Source organism: Erinaceus europaeus, chromosome X (assembly GCF_950295315.1).
Source record: "Erinaceus europaeus chromosome X, mEriEur2.1, whole genome shotgun sequence".
In the NCBI taxonomy this organism is placed as follows: domain Eukaryota; kingdom Metazoa; phylum Chordata; class Mammalia; order Eulipotyphla; family Erinaceidae; genus Erinaceus; species Erinaceus europaeus.
The window spans coordinates 72,578,180-72,596,697 of record NC_080185.1 but is presented as its reverse complement, the minus strand read 5'-3'; the positions used below and the strand labels follow the sequence as shown (position 1 = coordinate 72,596,697).

Sequence of the window (18,518 nt, the reverse complement as noted above, 5' to 3'; positions counted from 1 at the left end):
TGACAAATGTTATGCATGTACAAACTACTGTATTTACTGTCAACTGTAAAACATTAATTCCCTAATAAAGAAAAAAATAGGGGGTCAGGCGGTAGCTCAGCAGGATAAGCTCACGTGGTGCGAAGCACAAGGACCGGCTTAAGGATCCCGGTTGGAGCCCCCGGTTTGCCACCTGCAGGGGAGTCGCTTCACAGGTGGTGAAGCAGGTCTGCAGGTGTCTCTCTGCCTCTCTCCCTATCCTCCCCTTTCCTCTCAATTTCTGGGTATCTCTATGCAACAAAAAAGGATAATTTTAATTTAAAAAAATAAAATATAAACAAGTTGGAGATCTTGTTCTAACTCTGATTCATTTGTTATCTCTTTATGCTATGTGATTCTTCATTTCCTCATTAAGATTAGCAAAATAGAGTAAATGACCCCTAAAGTGCATTTAAATGCTAACATCTGATAAATCTATGACTCGTGTGTAATCAGTCTGCATACATACAAAAGCAACTGAGTTTACTGGAAATTAAAACATTAGCTAACAAGCAATTTGAAAGGTCATCCAAAAGCAGATAGCTTACTTAAATAAAACATGAGTAAAATACTAATCAGTCTATTTTGATTTACTGAAATGACTTTTATTCACTGAAATTTTATTTTTAAGTAAGAATTTTGCATGCATTCCCAACATAACTTTAAAGATTAAATTCAAAAATGAGACTAATAAGGAATAATTAGATTACATAATTATACATGCTTTCAACCCATTAAACCAAATTAGATATATCAAGACAGTGTATCCCATGAATAACTAGCTCTAAGTCATGCAAGCTCTAAAAAATGTATTATTTGCCACCCGCTACCATGCACAGGATCAGTATTCCAGCTTCTGCTCCTCACTTGCAGGGGGGAGGCTCCATGAGCAGTGAAGCAGGTCTGCAGGTATCTATTTTCTCTCTTCTTCTCTATCTACACCTCCCCTCTTGACTGCCCTTAGCCAGTAAATAAGTAAATAAAATATTTAAAAAGAAGGCCCACACTTAAAAAAGAATGTTGGCTAATATGGAAAAGCAGAACAGAGAGTTTAAAACAGCCACCTCTCCCCACAAAAAAAAAAAAAGTAAAAAAATAAATAAAGGAAAGAAATTGTGTTGTTTCTCTCTTTTGGCTATTATGAAAAATTAAGCTATCAACATTCATATACAAGGCTTCAGTGAAAGCAAGGTTTCATTTCTCTTGGATATAAATCCAGGAGTACAATGACTGGGTGACATGATTTCTCTGTTTATTTCTTTACGGAGCTGTCAAATAGTTTTCAAGTGACTATACCTTTTATATTACCATTAGAAGTGTGTGACAATTCCATTTGCTTTGCATCCTTGTCAATAGTTATTACCTTAATATCTCAGTTTAGCCATATAGTGGGTATGAATAGTATCACACTATAATTTTGATTTGTATTTCTCTATTGACTAAAGATATTGAACTGTCAGAACCAACTTTAGCAGAGTGAATTTGTAGCTGCAGACCTATCTTGCCAAAGGGAATTCAAGTAAAAGAACTGAAGAAAATAACTCAAATACTCACAAGCAATAGTGTTGTATGCTTTACATTGGGTTGTTCTAGTTCTCCCCCGCCAAGAGAATTGGATCAGTCCAGTTAGTTTCGTGGGCCCGCTTGGCCCCGCCCCTGGGAACCCCGAGAGAGGGTTCCTGAGTTCCAGAGTAAGAGAGATCTGCTTGCGCCGCCGCAAAGAGACAGCAGAGTTCTGTTTGTTGATTAGTTTGGTTTAGTTTATAAATCGTTGTTCCTGAATAAAGAAATACAGCTTCCCTGCCCAGCCGTATGTCTCGGCGTCTCTGTTACCTGCCCATGAAGCTAGCCCGGCCAGCTAGAGCCGCCGAATTTTAACAACAAATGGCGCCCGGCTAGCTCAGTCGGGAGAGCATGAGACTCTTAATCTCAGGGTCGTGGGTTCGTGCCCCACGTTGGGCGCCATTTGTTGTTAAAATTCAGAGGCTCCAGCTGGCCGGGCTAGCTTCACGGGCGGGTAACAGAGACGACCAGAGACATACGGCTGGGCAGGGAAGCTATATTTCTTTATTCAGGAACAACGATTCATAAACTAAACCAAACTAATCACCAAACAGAACTCTGCTGTCTCTTTGCGGCGGCGCAAGCACTCTCTCTTACTCTTGAACTCAGGAACCCTCTCTCGGGGCTCCCAGGGGCGGGGCCAAGCGGGCCCGCGAAACTAACTGGACTGATCCAATTCTCTTGGCGGGGGAGAACTAGAACAACCCAATGTAAAGCATACAACACAATAGAGACTGGGCCCAAGAAGTAACTCACTTGAATAGTGCACTGCTTTGCCATGTAAGTGACCCAGGTTCAAGTCCACCCTCCCATCACATCCAAAGATGTTTCAGTGATGTGATTTCTTTAACTCTGTCTCACTCTATCTAAAATAAATCATTCTGGAAACAGTAAAGTCTGAAGAGAAAGAACAAAAGGAAGAGAAAGAGGAGAAAAATAAAGAAAAACTCTAGTAGAGGCAATGTAATGATATAAGTAAATGTATATGTGTTATCTGTTTTTGAATTATAAACTCCATATCTTATTTCCCACATGACTGAAAAGACAAATGTATAAAAATACTATAAATCTACATTAACGGTAACACAATGTGAGATATATATATATATATATATATGAAATTTACAGCAATATATGACAACAATGTAAAGAGGATAGAGCCATATAACAGCAGTATTTTTGTATGCAATTGAAACCAAACTGGTAGTAACACAAACTAGATTGTTATAAATCTAGGGTATTAATTATAATCCCTATAGTAAGTACTAATTTCATTAGAAAATATGTAAAAATGCAAAGCAGAGTTTGACTGAGTTTGGAGTATTGCACCAAAGTCAAAAACTCAGGTGGGTATCAGGTGGTGGTGCACCTGACTGTGCGCACATGTTACAGTGCACAAGGACCCAGGTTTGAGCCCTGGGTCCTCACCTGCAGAAGAAAGCTTTGCAAGTGGTGAAGCAGGGCTGCAGGTGTCTCTCTTTCTCTCTCCCTCTCTATCTCCCCTACCCTCTTGATTTCTGACTATCTCTATCCAATAAATAAAGATAATTTTAAAAACTTAAAAAAAAAAAACTCAGGTGGAGGGAAGGTAGATTTTCAGCTCCACTATAGGGGTGTGGGGGTAGGGACACAAACCTTGAGTGGTGGGAATGGTGTTAATATACACTCCTATTAACTTACAGTCTTATAAATCACTATTTAATCAATATGAGAGGGGAGAAATAGACTGAATGTCTCGAGCTTTGTAATGCATACACTACAGTTCCGAGTATATATCCCATTAATCTAAGCACTTAAGGTTTCAAATTAGGAAACTGATTGAATTTTAACACTGGGCTTAAATTGCTAATGTATTTCAAATAAATATTGTTTGAAATATTAAATCACCTATAATCTTAGACTAGGAAGACCAGAAGCAACGGGTCTTGTCATTATATATGATGCAGTTATTTGTAAATAGCATTAAATGGCATAAATCATGGTAAGGACTTATGTCCTAACCATGGGATTTTCAAAGTAAACCAAGTTCACAAATAAGTTGGTTATAATAATAATTATCTGTTGCCTTCTTAAAATCTAAGATAGCAAGGAACCTTCCTCATTCTCTGTAAAGCCCTTATTTCTCCCAGTCCTGGAACCTCTGGAGCATGGCTCGTTCTCCTTCATGCTACTCTTGATTCATATCACTGAAACTGCGTCTGCTGATCTCAACCAAATCAATGCAACCAGGGCCACCACGACATGTTTAACCTTGGGCTGTGTCCCAACACACCAGGCCTGCAATGTCAACCCTCCAGCTCCAATACACTGATGAGACCTCTCCTAGCTCATAAGACTCCTTAGTTCCATTTCAGGTGGTGCACTTCCTAACAAAGCCACAGAACCTAGATATAGACCAGCGCCCATGAGATAGGGCACATGTGCACATGTACCCAAAAGTGGGGGAAAATATATATCTTAAAGTAAAAGTGAGCAATAGTCTACAGTTACTCAGTAAGTGCTGCAAGTAAGTAGAAAGACCTAAAAAGACACCATATGGTACTTAATAAGATATTTTCTACTTAGACCTTGATACCCCCATTACCTCTTCCCTATTTCACTTATTTCAATCACTCTACGGCTAACCTTGTCAGATAAAGTAAGGACTAGAGAAGCTGGATGAGGGCAAGAGACCAGCACACTTTAATGATGGTCCTTCTGGTCACTACCAGGCCACCCTATCATCCAGGGCCCTAGTCAGGGAATCCTGGGATTCCCACATAGATATGATGGGCCTAGACCTCTAGCAGATCCCTCTCTCCACCATCACTGGTCATTTCCATCAGGAACAGCATCATAAACCCTCTTGTGGGCCTCTACTGAATCTTGCCCTCAATGTAGAACAACAACGGTAGAAATTGCCCCACTCTCCAAAGGAAGGCTGGGTCACCATACTCTGGCACCTGAGAAGATTGGTCCTGAAATGAGTGCAGCCTAGAATGTTCCTAGCTATACCATGGAATGCAAGCTCAGACCGATAGGTATCCAGAGGTTGCATAGGTTCCTGTGCTAAATAAGAATAGACATGGGCCCTACGTCAGATGGATGGGATTTTGTAGTTAATGGTATTTATACACTTTTCCCATATTTGGGAGTTACTCTCTGCCCTGATCCAGCTTTTTATTTTTTTCAGTTATTATCTTTATTTATTGGATAGAGACAGCCAGAAATCAAGAGGGAAGGGGGAGACAAAGAGGGAGAGAGAGAGACAATCGCAGCCCTGCTTCACCACGCACAAAGCTTTCCCCTGCAGGTGGAGGCCATGGGCTCGAACTCGGGTCCTTACACTGTGTAACATGGGCAATCAACCACCCGGCTCCCTGATCTAGCTTTCTAATTCTATTCCCAACAATGACACCATTTTTCCCAGACAATACTTTCAGCCCACCTGCATGTTAGCTGTGAGGTTCAGGCAAAAATCAGTAAACTCATGGGCCCCTTGGAATATACTTAAAATAGACTTCCTAGCTTCTTCCAACATGAAGACCCCAAATCTCATCTGCTCTATTCTTATCTTTGGGTTCCTGATTATTAAACAGTTTGTTCTGCTTTGCATCTTAATACTTTTCAGCCACCAAGTTGCAGGAGCTATCATAACACCAACCTGCCTTCCCTGGGTGGATGACCTCACCAATGCGTCCTGGAACTCCACCTTCCAAGAGCTCTACCCAAATAGGGAAAGATAGAAGAAACAGGCTGGGAATATGGATCGACCTGCCAACACCTATGTTCAGCATAGAAGCAATTACAGAAGGCAGACCTTCCACCTTCGCAGTCTATAGGGATCTTTGGTCCATAATCCCAGAGGGATAAAGAACAGGGAAACTTTCAATAGAGGGGATTCGGGATATGGAACTCTAATGGCGGAAACTATGTGGAATTTTACCCCTCTTACCCCACAATCTGTCGATTATTATTAAATCACTAATTAAAAAAAAGAAAATATACACAAAATGCATAAATAAAATATTACAATAAAATAATCAGTTAAAACTAAATATTAATGACTAGATCTTGTATATCCATATCACAGATTGAGCCATATAGAGAATGAAATACTGGGGCCAAGTAGTGGTGCACCTGGTTAAGCACACATGTTACAATTATAAAAGACCTGGATTTGAGCCCCTTGTCCCCATCAGCAGGGGGAAAGCTTTCCAAGTAGTGAAGCAGTACTGGAAGTGTCTCTCTGCCTCTCTTCGTCTCTATCTCCCCCTTCTCTCTTGACTTCTGATTGTCTCTATCCAATAAAAATAAATAAAAAATAATAAAATAAACAGAAAAAACAAAAGAATAAAGTACTTAATATAAACCATTACATGGATGAACGTTAAAAATGTAAGTGAAAAAAGCCAGCCTCAAATATCAATATGAAATAAAAAAATAAAATAAATAAAATAAAATAAATATATATCAATATGACTCCCTTAATATTAAATAGCCATAACATACTGAAGATATATTAGTAACTTCTTGGGATAACTAGTGGAGAGGAGTAGGGGAATGAAAGTAAAACGAATCTTTCTGACATGTCATGTAAACTGGCCATGGTGACAGTGGTATGTTTCATTTACTATATTAAAAAACAGTGAGCAGCAGATTTTAAGTGAGTGTATTGTGTGTGATGTGAATTGTAATTCAACAAAGATGCTTTTAAAAATGAAGAAAGTCCGCAAGTGGCGCAAAGCGCAGGGACCGGCGTAAGGATCCCGGTTTGATCCCCCGGCTCACCACCTGCAGGGGAGTTGCTTCACGGGCAGTGAAGCAGGTCTGCAGGTGTCTATCTTTCTCTCCCCTCTCTCTCTGTCTTCCCCTCCTCTCCCCATTTCTCTCTATCCTATCCAACAACAAAGCAACGTCAACAATGGCAATAATAACCGCAACGAGGCTGCAACAACTAGGGCAACAAAAAGGGGGAAAAAATGGCCTCCAGGAGCGGTGGATTCATGGTGCAGGCACTGAGCCCAGCAATAACCATGGAGGGAAAAAAAAATGAAGAAAGTCCCCCCAACTATTCATCTGAACTATTTCAGCCTTTAGATTCATGGTTAGTCAACAATTTGCTTTATACGTTAACTCTTTTTTCAGCCACCAGGTTCCAGATGCTAATATGATGCCAACTGGAACCTCCCTGGGCAGACGACCCCACCAAAGTGTCCTGGAGCCCCGCTTCCCCAGAGCCCCACCCTACTAGGGAAAGAGAGAGACAGGCTGGGAGCATGGATCGACCTGTCAACTCCCATGTTCAGCAGGGAAGCAATTACAGAAGCCAGACCTTCCACCTTCTGTACCCCATAATGACCCTGGGTCCATAATCCCAGAGGGATAAAGAACAGGAAAGCTATCAGGGGAAGGAATGGGATACGGAGTTCTGATGGTGGGAATTGTGTGGAGTTGTAACCCTCTTACCCTATGGTTTTTGTCAGTGTTTCCTTTTTATAAATAATTTTTTAATAAAATTTAAAAAATAAATAATATAAAAAACCAAAAAAAAAGAAGAAGAAGAAAGTAGGGAAGGGAATTTCAGTGCTATGATCTCTCTTGCTTCTACTTTGTCTCTATCTAAAAAAGATAAAGTATTTGATGAGTGTCAATAGCAAGGACTCTAAACTTAGAAAAAAGACAGTGAGTTAACTATAAAATTCCTCAGTTTCCACTATTTAAATGTTAGTTAAACTCAAAATTCTATCATTCCAAATTCCTAAGTCCTCTGAATATTAGCTAATGTGGGAGCGGTAACCGAATGACAGTTTAAAGGAGATAGATAGCTTGCCTGGCAAAGTGCACAATTTACCTTATGGAAATAACCAGGCTTGAGTTCCTGGTCACCACACAGCAGCACCATGCATGAGTAGCACCATCACGAGCAGTTAGAACAGTATTGTAATACCTGTCCTCTACCTCTCCCCCAACTCTCTCTTTCTGGAAACAAAAAAAAAGAATCCTCCAGCAATGGTGAGATCATGCAGGCACAAAGTCCCAGCAATGCCCTGGAAGCAAAAGAAAAAACTTCAACAGCTCATGATTACCACATGTAATCATGTAGCTCTAAAACACAGTGCTATATAAAAAAGCACGTTGTACAGGAAACCCCATGTTTGTGATTACAAACATGTGAGGAATATATGTACATGCATAATAGATGTATATATAATAAAGCAAAAGTAAACAATATTTCCCAAAATTAAAAATACTAATATCTTCTGTTCTACTGAATTTCATCTCAAATAAATGCTGAACCAACACACACCGTCACCATTTCCTAACACTGCACCAAAATTCCTTTCAGCTCTAAACTATAACACTCAGTACACATTCAAGGGACAGATGCCAACATAGCTTATTTGCATGATACATTTGCTTTGTCATGTACATGACCCTGACACCCACCACACTGAAGGAAGTTTCAGTGATGTGGTGTCTTTCTGTCTCTTTAATCCTAACTCTGTATTTGGAAAAAAGAAAGTCAGCCCTGGGGGGGGGGGTATGGATCAACTTGCCAACATTCATGTCCAACAAAGCAATTACAGAAACCAGAACTCCCACTTTCAGCACCCCCAAAAAGAATTTCAGTCCATACTCCGAGAGAGGGAGAAATGTTATGGGAAGATGACCAGAGGGTTCTGAACACCAATTCCATCAGGACTCTGAGAGAGAAGAGGAAAAAAAGAAGGACAAGCAGAAGCATGACTTAGAAAGGAATAGTCATACCTTAGAAAGGAATAGTTATACCTTAGAAAGGTACGACTTAGAAAGGAATAGAAGGGGAGTCGGACAGTAGCACAGCGGGTTAAGCGCAGGTGGCACAAAGCTCGAGGACCAGCTTAAGTATCCTGGTTTGAGCCCCCGGTTCCCCATGCGCAGGGGAGTCGCTTCACAAGCAGTGAAGCAGCTCTGCAGGTGTCTTTCTCTCCCTCTCTTTGTCTTCCCCTCCTCTCTCCATTTCTCTCTGTCCTATCCAACAACAACAATAATAACTATAACAATAAAACAACAAGGGCAACAAAACGGAATAAATAAAAAGATTTAAAAAAAAGAAAGGAATAGAAGGTAGGACCATAGTCAAGCCATATCTGTGATCTTGGGAGAACCACTGCAGTTTCCAATGGAAGGAAAAGCTCTGACGGTGGAATTATATCCCTGAGGTCTTATAATTTTGTAAATCAATATTAAATCACAAGAAAGAAAGAAAGAAAGAGAGAGAAATCAGCCTGAAGAGTGGCTAAACCCCAGTGACAATAAAAACACATTTAAATACTAATTTTGTAATCTTTATTACTAGTCTCTAATTAATGAAAACAACTTAGTTATATCACCTACTTTTAAACTTTTATATTCTTTCTTGCATCTCTATGTCAAATCATATTCTTTTTAAAAAGAATGGCAAAAGATATTTGTTTTTTAATTGATTTAAAAATGATCAACAAGACCACAGGATAAGAGGGGTACAATTCCATACAATTCCCATCACCACAGTTCCATATCCCATCCCCTCCATTGGAAACTTTCCTATTCTTTATCCATCTAGAAAACAAAGGTAATGCCATGTCCTTGGTTTTCCCACTTTGGTAATGGCAACCAAAAGAAATCAAAAGAAATGATAAAAAGTCCCTTTCTCTCTCTCTCTCTCTCTCTCTCTCTCTCCCTCTCTCCCCCTCTCCCTCTCCCCCCCTCTCCCCCCTCTCCCCCTCCCTCTTTCTCTCCCTCTTTCCCTCCCTTCCTCTCCCTCTCTCCTCTCTCCTCCTAACATGTTTTGTTTTCAATAAGTTTCATTTACCTGAAGAAAAAAAAAAAAGAAATGGTAAAATGTAGAGGAAGAGGAACATATGAAGTATATATGTTGGGATAGTGTTCATGAAAACAGAGAAAACTAAGACTTTATTATCATAAGTTCCTCTAAAATTCCCACTTTTCCCCCTCCACCCCTTTATTCTGCCAATCTAACAAAGCTCTATAAATTTTATCTGAACTTCATCTGACTTATTAGAGCATTACAGAACAAGTCAGCTGAGGTAAAGAACAAACACCTCATCACAGACCCCTGCAAGCGTCAACCCGGCTTTGACCTAGCACGTTATGATTGGGCCCTCCTCAATCGCTATCAAACAGGCCATGGCCGGTGCGCCGCTATGTTCCATCGCTGGGGAGCCAGAGACTACCCGAACTGCCCCTGCGGCTACAGACAATGACCCACATAGTCAACGACTGCCACCTCTCCAGATTCAAAGGAGGTCTCGAAACTTGACATCAGGCTCAACCTGACGCTGTTGACTGGCTACGGAAGAAGGGCAAATGCTAGAAGAAGAAGAAGAAGAAGAAGAAGAATGCATTACTGGCTGTAAAGAGATTATGTGTTACAACTTTCTACTGTGAAATGTTTCTTTAAACCTTAATAATTGAGGGGGGTGGTTTCACTGGCAGTGAAACAAGTACTGTAGGTGTCTGTTTCTCTCCCTCTCTAACTCTCCCTATCCTCTTAATTTATCCTAGTCCTATCAAATAAAGAAAAAGGAAAAAAACTTAGTAATCTCCATTTGCTTCTATTTTTAATATTTTTATTTATTTATTAATGAGAGGAACCGGAGAGAAAAAGAACCAGATATCACTCTGGTACATGTGCTGCCAGGGATTGAACTCAGGACCTCATACTTGAGAGTCCAGCACTTTATCTACTGCACCACATCCTGAACCACTCCATTTGCTTCTCTAATCTACTTCCTATCTTAAATGCCTCACTACTCTACAATATATGCATTTTTATTTTATTTATTTATTGATAGGACAGAGAGGAATTGAGAGGGAAGGGGGATAGATAGGGACAGAGAAACACCTGCAGCCCTGCTTTAATGCTCATGAAGCTTTCCCCCACAGGTGGGGGCTGGACATTAGAACTTAGGTCTTTGTGCATGGTAACATGTGCACTTGGCCAGGTGTGCCACCACCTGGCCCCCAATATATGCATTTCTACAAAAAGTCCATACTCTTGAGCTAAGGAGACAGATTATTCATTACGCCTGAGACACGGAGGCATTATAAGTTACAGCTGAGTTGTACCTTCAAGATTAAAAAAGAATTTAAAAATAAAAGGATGGGGATGTAACAGTGATTATGAAAACTTTCCTGCTTGAGGCTCCTAGGTCCCAGGTTCTGGAACACCATAAGCCAGAGTTGAGCAGTTATCTGGTAAATAAATAAATCCATACACTCTCTTACCTGTAAGCCATACTATTCTCTCTTTAACTAGGTAACCTCTAATCTTTCAGGTCTTTTAGATAAGTTACTAAAAGCAACTAAACCAATTTCCTCACCTCAAGGTTAGACTTGATGGCCCTCATGCATGTTCCTACAGTATTTTGTGCCTTCACCATCATTGCACCACTACAGTATTGCCTACCCTGTGTTCTAATTATTTTTATTGAATATATTTGCCTGTTTCCCCTATTAGACCACAAATTTATTAAAGCAGTCTGTGTTCTGATCATTGTAATAATTATTAAATAATGGATGTTTCTAATTCCTACAGCATTTCACATACCTAGCGTCACTATTTTCCCTGCATAGAATGTTCTTCTTCGTTCTATCCGTAGTATGAAACCCTTTCTATAATCAGTTTGCCTCTTGTTCTTCGGTCACTTCACAGCGCCCTGTAAATTGCTCTTTCCTACTGAATTAAATCAGAATCACTTGTTGGTCCCAAATTCCATCACTAACACTGGAAACTAATCCAGATGTTCTTTGTATTTAGGAAGGTAAATTCTGGGGCTGGTATCTACCCTAATTCAGAAGGGCGGGGAGGAAGAGGGGGAAGACGCTGTTAATTCACCAGCGTTCCAACTGCTCCTCTACACCGTACCAACCGTACAATTCGCCTTTGCTGCGCTCCACAAATTTTCTTCAAACCTTCCTCAATTTACTAATCCTAATTTCTTCGCTGGTTGTTCCGCGTTAGTTCTGACAGCCTTTTTTTTTTTTTTCTTGGTGTCTCTCTGACCCGAGGTCACAAGGGCAACCTGAGCTGCACAGGTCTCCTAGTCCACTTCCACAAGAACAGCATCTCACCTGGGATCTCCGAGCGGTTCCCGAGTCCCAGAACAGACGCGATGTCCATTGCGGATGTGACCTACAGACAGAAACTAGAGGCCGAACCCCAAGCGCGGCATGTTGGCGTTTTTCGAAAGCAGCCGCCGCCGCAGCCCACCGCCAGGTACACACTGCAAGCCGCGCCATCTTGAGCGAGGAAAGAGGAACCCAGAGCAAAGGATTATGGGATACCGGCGGACCAAACTGCTCCCTTAAGCCTCTCTAACGCCCCCCCCACCCCCCACCCCCCACCCCCCACCCCCCACCCCCCCACCCCGGCTCCCCGCCTCGAGTTTTCCTCAGAACTCAGACAGAAAATAGCTTCTCAGAGGATTTGAACGTTTTGCCACGCCCCTTTTTCTTCCAGGGCGGGTCTTTCAGTATTTTTCTTCGGCTACCGGGAACCTCTGAGTAACTTTGTCTCCTTTTTTCCTTGAATTATCAGATAAAGTGCGCAATGACCAGTCAAATTTGAATTTGACGTAGAAAAAAAATATATGTTTCAGTCTGCTGAAATTGGCGGCCACGTCTCGTCTGTCATCAAGCTTTTTTTCAAGTCACCCCTCCCATTCAGTGCCATCCTTCATTCTGTTTTCCTTATAAATATTTGTTAAACTTTGTTGGTTCGTTTGTTATGAGAAAGGGAGAGAGAATCAGAGAATCACTCAGGCATATGTGATACAAGAGAAGAAACACCTTGCCGCCAGCCATATAAATATTCTTATCTCTATCTTCCTGTGCTCTTATGTTTTAAGTAGATTAAACAACAGATGTACATTTGAGCAGAAAGGAAGCTTCATCCATGAAATTCTTTACTGCCCTTTTTTTTCTCATTGTTTATTGGGGGATTAATGGTTTACAATAAATACAGTTGTTGGTACATGTGGAAAATTTCTCAGTTTTTTATGCATGTACAGACTATTGTATTTTACTGCCGATTGTAAAACATTAACCCCATAATAAAGAAAATTTTTTTCAGTTTTCTGCAAAACATTCTTACCCCCACCCTAGTTTCTCCTCCACCATCAAATACCAGGATTTAAAAGCCCCCCCCACCCACCCACCTCAGAGTCCTTTACTTTGGTGGAATATAAACCCAGTCCAAGTTGTGCATTATGTTTTCACTTTCTGTTTTTATTTCTCAATCTGTCCATGAGTGAGATCACCCCATGTTTATTATTCTCTTTCTGCCTTATCTCACCAAACATTATTCCTTCAAGTTCCATCCAAGATGAGGTGAAGAAGGTGAATTCATTATTATTAATAGCTGAGTGGAAGTTCATTGTATATATTTACTACAACTTTCTCAGCCACACATTTCTTGTTGGACACCTGGGCTGCGTCCAGGTTTCAGCTATTACAAATTGTGCTGCTATGAACATAGATATATTGAATGGGTATGATTTATTCCTTAGGATATATCCCCAGGAGAAGAATTGCAGGGTCATAGGATAGGTCCATTTCTAGCCTTATGAGAATTCTCCAGACTGCTCTCCACAGGGGTTGGACCAATTTAAATTCCCACCAGCAGTGCAGGGGGGGGTTCCTTTGCCCCCCAAAACCTCTCCAGCATTGGTAGTTGCTATCGTTTTTTCATATATGACATTCTCACAGGACTTAAGTGGTATCTCATTCTCTTTATTTGCATTTCTCTGACAATCAATGACTTGGAGCAATTTTCTTAAGTCTGTTGGATCTCTTCTTTGGTGGATACTCTGCTCATATCCTCTTCCCATTTTTGAGTGAGGTTATTTGATTGTTTGATGCTGAATTTGGTGAGCTCTTTATATATTTTGATTATTAGCATTTTGTCTGGTGTATGGCATGTAAAGATCTCCCATTCTGTAATGAGTCTCTTTTTTGGGGTGGTGATTTCTTCTGCTATCCAGAAGCTTTTCAATTTTTTAATGTTTATTTTTTTAATATTTATTTATTTTCCCTTTTGTTGCCCTTGTTGTTTTTTATTGTTGTTGTAGTTATTATTGTTGTTATTGATGTCATTGTTGTTGGATAGGACAGAGAGAAATGGAGAGAGGAGGGGAAGACAGAGAGGAGGAGAGAAAGAGAGACACCTGCAGACCTACTTCATTGCCTGTGAAGTGATTCCCCGGCAGGTGGGGAGCCCTGGGCTCAAAGAGGGATCCTTATGCTTGTCCTTGTGCTTCGCATCACTTGCACTTAACCCTCTAAGTTACCGCCTGACTCCCCCCCCCCCCCCCCAGCTTTTCAATTTAATGTAGTCCCATTGCAATGGCCCTACAATATAGTTTGATATCTGGGAGCATAATGCCTCAAGTTCTGTTCTTTTTTTTTTTTTCAAGATCACTTTGGTAATCCTTAATATTTTCTGATTCCAGATGAACATTTGTAGTTTTTATTTAATCCTCTTAAAAAAAATGGTGGGACCTTGATTGGGACTGCATTAAATTTGTGTACGGCTCTGGGTAGAATATTCATTTTGATCATGTAAATTCTTCCAATCCATGAATATGTAATTTACTTTCACTTTTTTGTGTCTTTTTTCTATTTCCTTGAATAGTGACACATAATCCTCAGTATACTGCCTTTTCCACTTGTCAGTGCTTTTACTTGATTAGTTTTCTTTCTCATGAACTTTAGGGTATTTTCTTTTGATTGGTTATTCTTGAGGCGGTCTCTCTCCCTCTCTCTTTCACACACACACACACACACACACACACACACACACACACACACACACACACACCTTTACCATGCAAATTTGCCTATCTAGCTCTTCGTTTTTGTGCAGTGCAACTAATTATTCCACAGCAACTTGATTGGCCAAGGATAATAAAATGAGTTTGTACAGAAGTCCATGTTTAAAAAGAAGTTTGTATTTGTTTCTCACCACCATCATCAGAAAAACAATGTTCAGATATACTGTCTCTGACACCTTGGAGACAGTAATGCAATTGCAACATTATATGCATTGCTGCATTCTCAAAGCTTTTACACATCACAGCAAATAAAGAACCCCTTAAGCAGAAGCACTGTGAAGTAAGGATTAGTCTGATGAAGAAAAGGATATAAATGGACATGCAGTTAACTTTGTTCTAAAATTCATATTTACACACTAGCTTGTCAGGGAAGGAGGTGCTTAAGAAGGATTATTTAGGGAGTTGGGCAGTAGCGCAGCGGCTAAGCGCACGTGGTGCAAAGTGCAAGGACCGGCCCTGCATAAGAATCCCAGTTCGAGCCCCCGGCTCCCCACCTGCAGGGGAGTCACTTCACAGGCGGTGAAGCAGGTCTGCAGGTGTCTATCTTTCTCTCCCCCTCTCTGTCTTCCTCTCCTCTCTCCATTTCTCTGTCTTACCCAACAACAACGACATCAATAACAACAACAATAATAACTACAACAACAATAAAATAATAATGATAATAATAATAATGAAGGATTATTTAAAGAATAATGTATTTCTGGATGTAAAGGGTTGAAGAAGGGTCCATGTAAAGGAAAATAGCATATTTACAAACCAGAAGGCATAAGAAAACATATCCAGGGACAATAGTAGAATATAACCATGAGTTCATGGGCACCACAGGAAAATTAAAAAAGACAAAGCAAATACAGTATTAGAAATAGGTAGCTAGATAGATATAGAATATTGTTAATCCATATCTGATGTTGGGAGAACTACTGCAGTTTCTGCTGGAGAGGCATGAGGACACAAAACTCTAGTGGTGGGAATAGTATGGAGTTATACATTTATTACCTTATAATTCTGTAAATCACTAATAAAATATTTTTAAAAATGAATAGAAGCAAAGTGTTTTAGTATTCTCATTCTCATTAAAAAGGAAAACAGGGGGCCAGGCAGTGGTGTGCCTGGTTAAGTGCACACATCACAGTGAGCAAGGACCCAGGTTCAAGTCCCTGGTCCCCATCTGCAAGGGGAAAACTTCACAAGTGGTGAAGCAGGGCTGCAGGTGTCTCTCTGTGTCTCTCCCTCTGTGTCTCCCCTTCCCTCTCAGTTTTTCTCTGTCTCTATCCAAAAATAAATAAATAAATATTTAAAAAAGGAAAACAATACATTTTTAGTTTTAGTAATTAGGGGGTGTATTGGCTGAGTAGTAGATGAGTCTAAGGGATAAAGCATTATCCTAAATGTTACTTCTTTATCCTGTAGCCAATGAAAGGGTTTCACGGGAAGATTAACAGAAGAATTATATGTCTATTATACTACTCTGGCTTAAGTGGAAAAAGTTTAAATTGGAGAGAATTTATATTGGAGTCATGAAATTAGCACAATGATTCAGTCATAAAATAGAGACCTGAACCTGGCAGGACATAGTTTCCAGTGATATTAAGGAATAGTACTGATAGAACTTGGTAACTAATTAGATGCTAATTATTGTCCTGTTGACATTAAATCAGTAATGGTCTCTTTTATTAATGACTATTCCATCATCAGTAAATATGTACTTGACATTTATTCTGCGGTGGAAGCACTCTATACTAGTGAAATCCTAGATATTGCCACTTTACTTTTATTACAGTTAAATGACATTGATTTTTATTTCCTAGGTAAAGCATTACTCAGTAATGTCCTTTCTGTTTTCTTAATGAAAGATCTATTAGAATTAGTCAGGTGGACTCAGTTTAAATGAACCCAATTTTGTTGGCAACATACAAAAGTTATCATATTCAGTACCCAATTAAACATAAACTTTCTTCTCTTCATCATATCCGATCAAGGTGTTCACCTAGGCACATCAGTGCCATAGAACTTCACTGCTTATTCTACTTGATGTCTGTGGGTCTTGACATCCACAGTAAACACAGGTGTAAAGTTACCTGTTGTCTTCTATCTTTGTCATGACTGATTCAGTGGTCTTGGTGAGCTAGATGATGACACAGTGGTCAAGCTATTCAATAGTTTCTCATGCAGGTGTTTTGCTGAGGATATTGGATTGCCTTCAGAACCATACTGTCTTGGACCAATCTCTTTTTCTGTGACAAGTAGGTGCCTTTTAATACTGTTTTCTTGGCCTTCAACACTTTTGACTTAACTTTTGCAATCTTGCAAACTCACTATTTATCAAATTTTTTTTAAAAAAATGAAAAGGAAAAAGTGTCCTCCAGGAGCTGTGGATTCATTGTGCATGCACTGAATCCCAATGATAACCCTGGTGGAAATTTAAAATATACTTTTCATATATGAAAAGACCAAGTTATATTTACCTCATGGATGGCAGTATAATAAAAATCAATCAGCACATTTCATTACATGCACACATTAAGAAAAATTTCACTTTAATGAATACAGGAAAGTGTCTAATAAAATTCAACCTTCATAATAATTAAAATTTTTATTAAAGTAGAGAAGCTACATTACCAATAAAAGGTCAAAGTAGACACTCTGTGTAATGGCATATCACTTAATACAACTCATTTAATACAGGAGGAAATAAAATTGTTCATTCTCCTATTACACAGTTTTTTGGAAGACCTAGCTAGAAGATCTAATAAGGAAGAAAAATAAAAAGAAATACAAGGTGTTCAGGTGGTAGTGCACCTAGTTAAGTGCACACTTTACAGTGTGCAAAAACCTGGGTTCAAGTCCCACTGCAGAGGGAAAGCTTCACAAGTGGTAAAGTAGTACTGCAGGTATCTCTCCACCTCTCTGCCTTTCTATCCCCTTCCCTCTAAATTTCCTTATGTCATATTAAATAAAATAAATACATTTAAAAAATAAAAGAAATACAAGAACTGGAAAAGAAGGATCAATACTGTCACAGGTTTCAAACCATTCTATTGACTACATAGAAAAATTCATGGGGGGTGGGGGGTTGGGCGATAGCACAGTGGTTAAACGCAGGTGGCGCTAAGCACAAGGACCGTCATAAGGATCCCGGTTCAAGCCCCCAGCTCCCCACCTGCAGGGAAATTGCTTCACAGGCGGTGAAGCAGGTTTGCAGGTGTCTATCTTTCTCTCCCATTCTCTGTATCCCCCTCCTCTCTCCATTTCTCTCTGTCCTATCCAACAACGAAGACATCAATAACAACAACAATAAAATAACAAGGGCAATAAAAAAAAAAAGAAAAAGAGAAAATGAATAAATAAATAAATAAAAATTCATGGGGGGTTGGGTGGTAGCACACCGGGTTAAGCGCACAGAGTAGGAAGCACAAGGATGAGCTCAAGGATTCCAGTTCCAGCCCCCAGCTCCCCACACTCGGGGGAGGTGGGTCATTTCACAAGTGGCGAAGCAGGTCTGCAGGTGTCTATCTTTCTCTCCCCCTCTCTAGCTTCCCTTCCCATCTGAATTTCTCTCTGTCTTATCCAATAAAACAGAAAAAAATGGCCACCAGGAGCAGTGGATTCGTAGCACAGGCACTTAGCCCCAGCAATAACCCTAGAGGCAAAATACAAAGAAAATCTGAAAATATCTACAGAAAAAAAATGATATCAGAATGTTGCTAAACACAAGACAATTATGCAATAAAATCAATAACATTCTGTTTTTTATTATTTATTCATTATTGGATAGACACAGAAAAAGATTGAGAGGGGAGTGGGAGATAGAGCATGAAAGAGACAGAAAGAGACACCTGAAGCCCTGCTTCACCACCCGTAAAGCTTTCCCCCTGCAAGTGGGGACTAGGGTCTTGAACCAGGATCCTTGCACACTGTGATGTGAGTGCACAAACATGTGTCCCACCACCTGGCCCCTAAATCAGAAACATTTTGTTTACCAACCAAAAAATTAAATTAAATCAAAAACCAGGAATAAATTGATAACCTCTAAGCCCAAAGGGCTAGCTCACCATGAAGGATGTCATGCATGCAGTCCAG

General features: G+C 40.0%; 2 protein-coding genes across 3 annotated transcripts in view; both read right to left on the bottom strand.

The window, feature by feature from the left end:
* ABCB7 (ATP binding cassette subfamily B member 7) overlaps positions 1-11,881 on the bottom strand; it is a 123,834-nt gene extending 111,953 nt beyond the window's left edge. For both annotated transcript variants that reach the window (XM_007526070.2, XM_007526071.3), the window contains exon 1: positions 11,680-11,881. In XM_007526070.2, coding sequence (XP_007526132.1) covers positions 11,680-11,847 — 168 coding nt within the window. In that variant the 5' untranslated portion in view covers positions 11,848-11,881. The remainder of the gene's footprint in view (positions 1-11,679) is intronic.
* Positions 1-18,518, bottom strand: part of ZDHHC15 (zinc finger DHHC-type palmitoyltransferase 15) — a 394,441-nt gene that overhangs the window by 224,447 nt on the left and 151,476 nt on the right. The gene's annotated exons all lie outside the window — the stretch shown is intronic.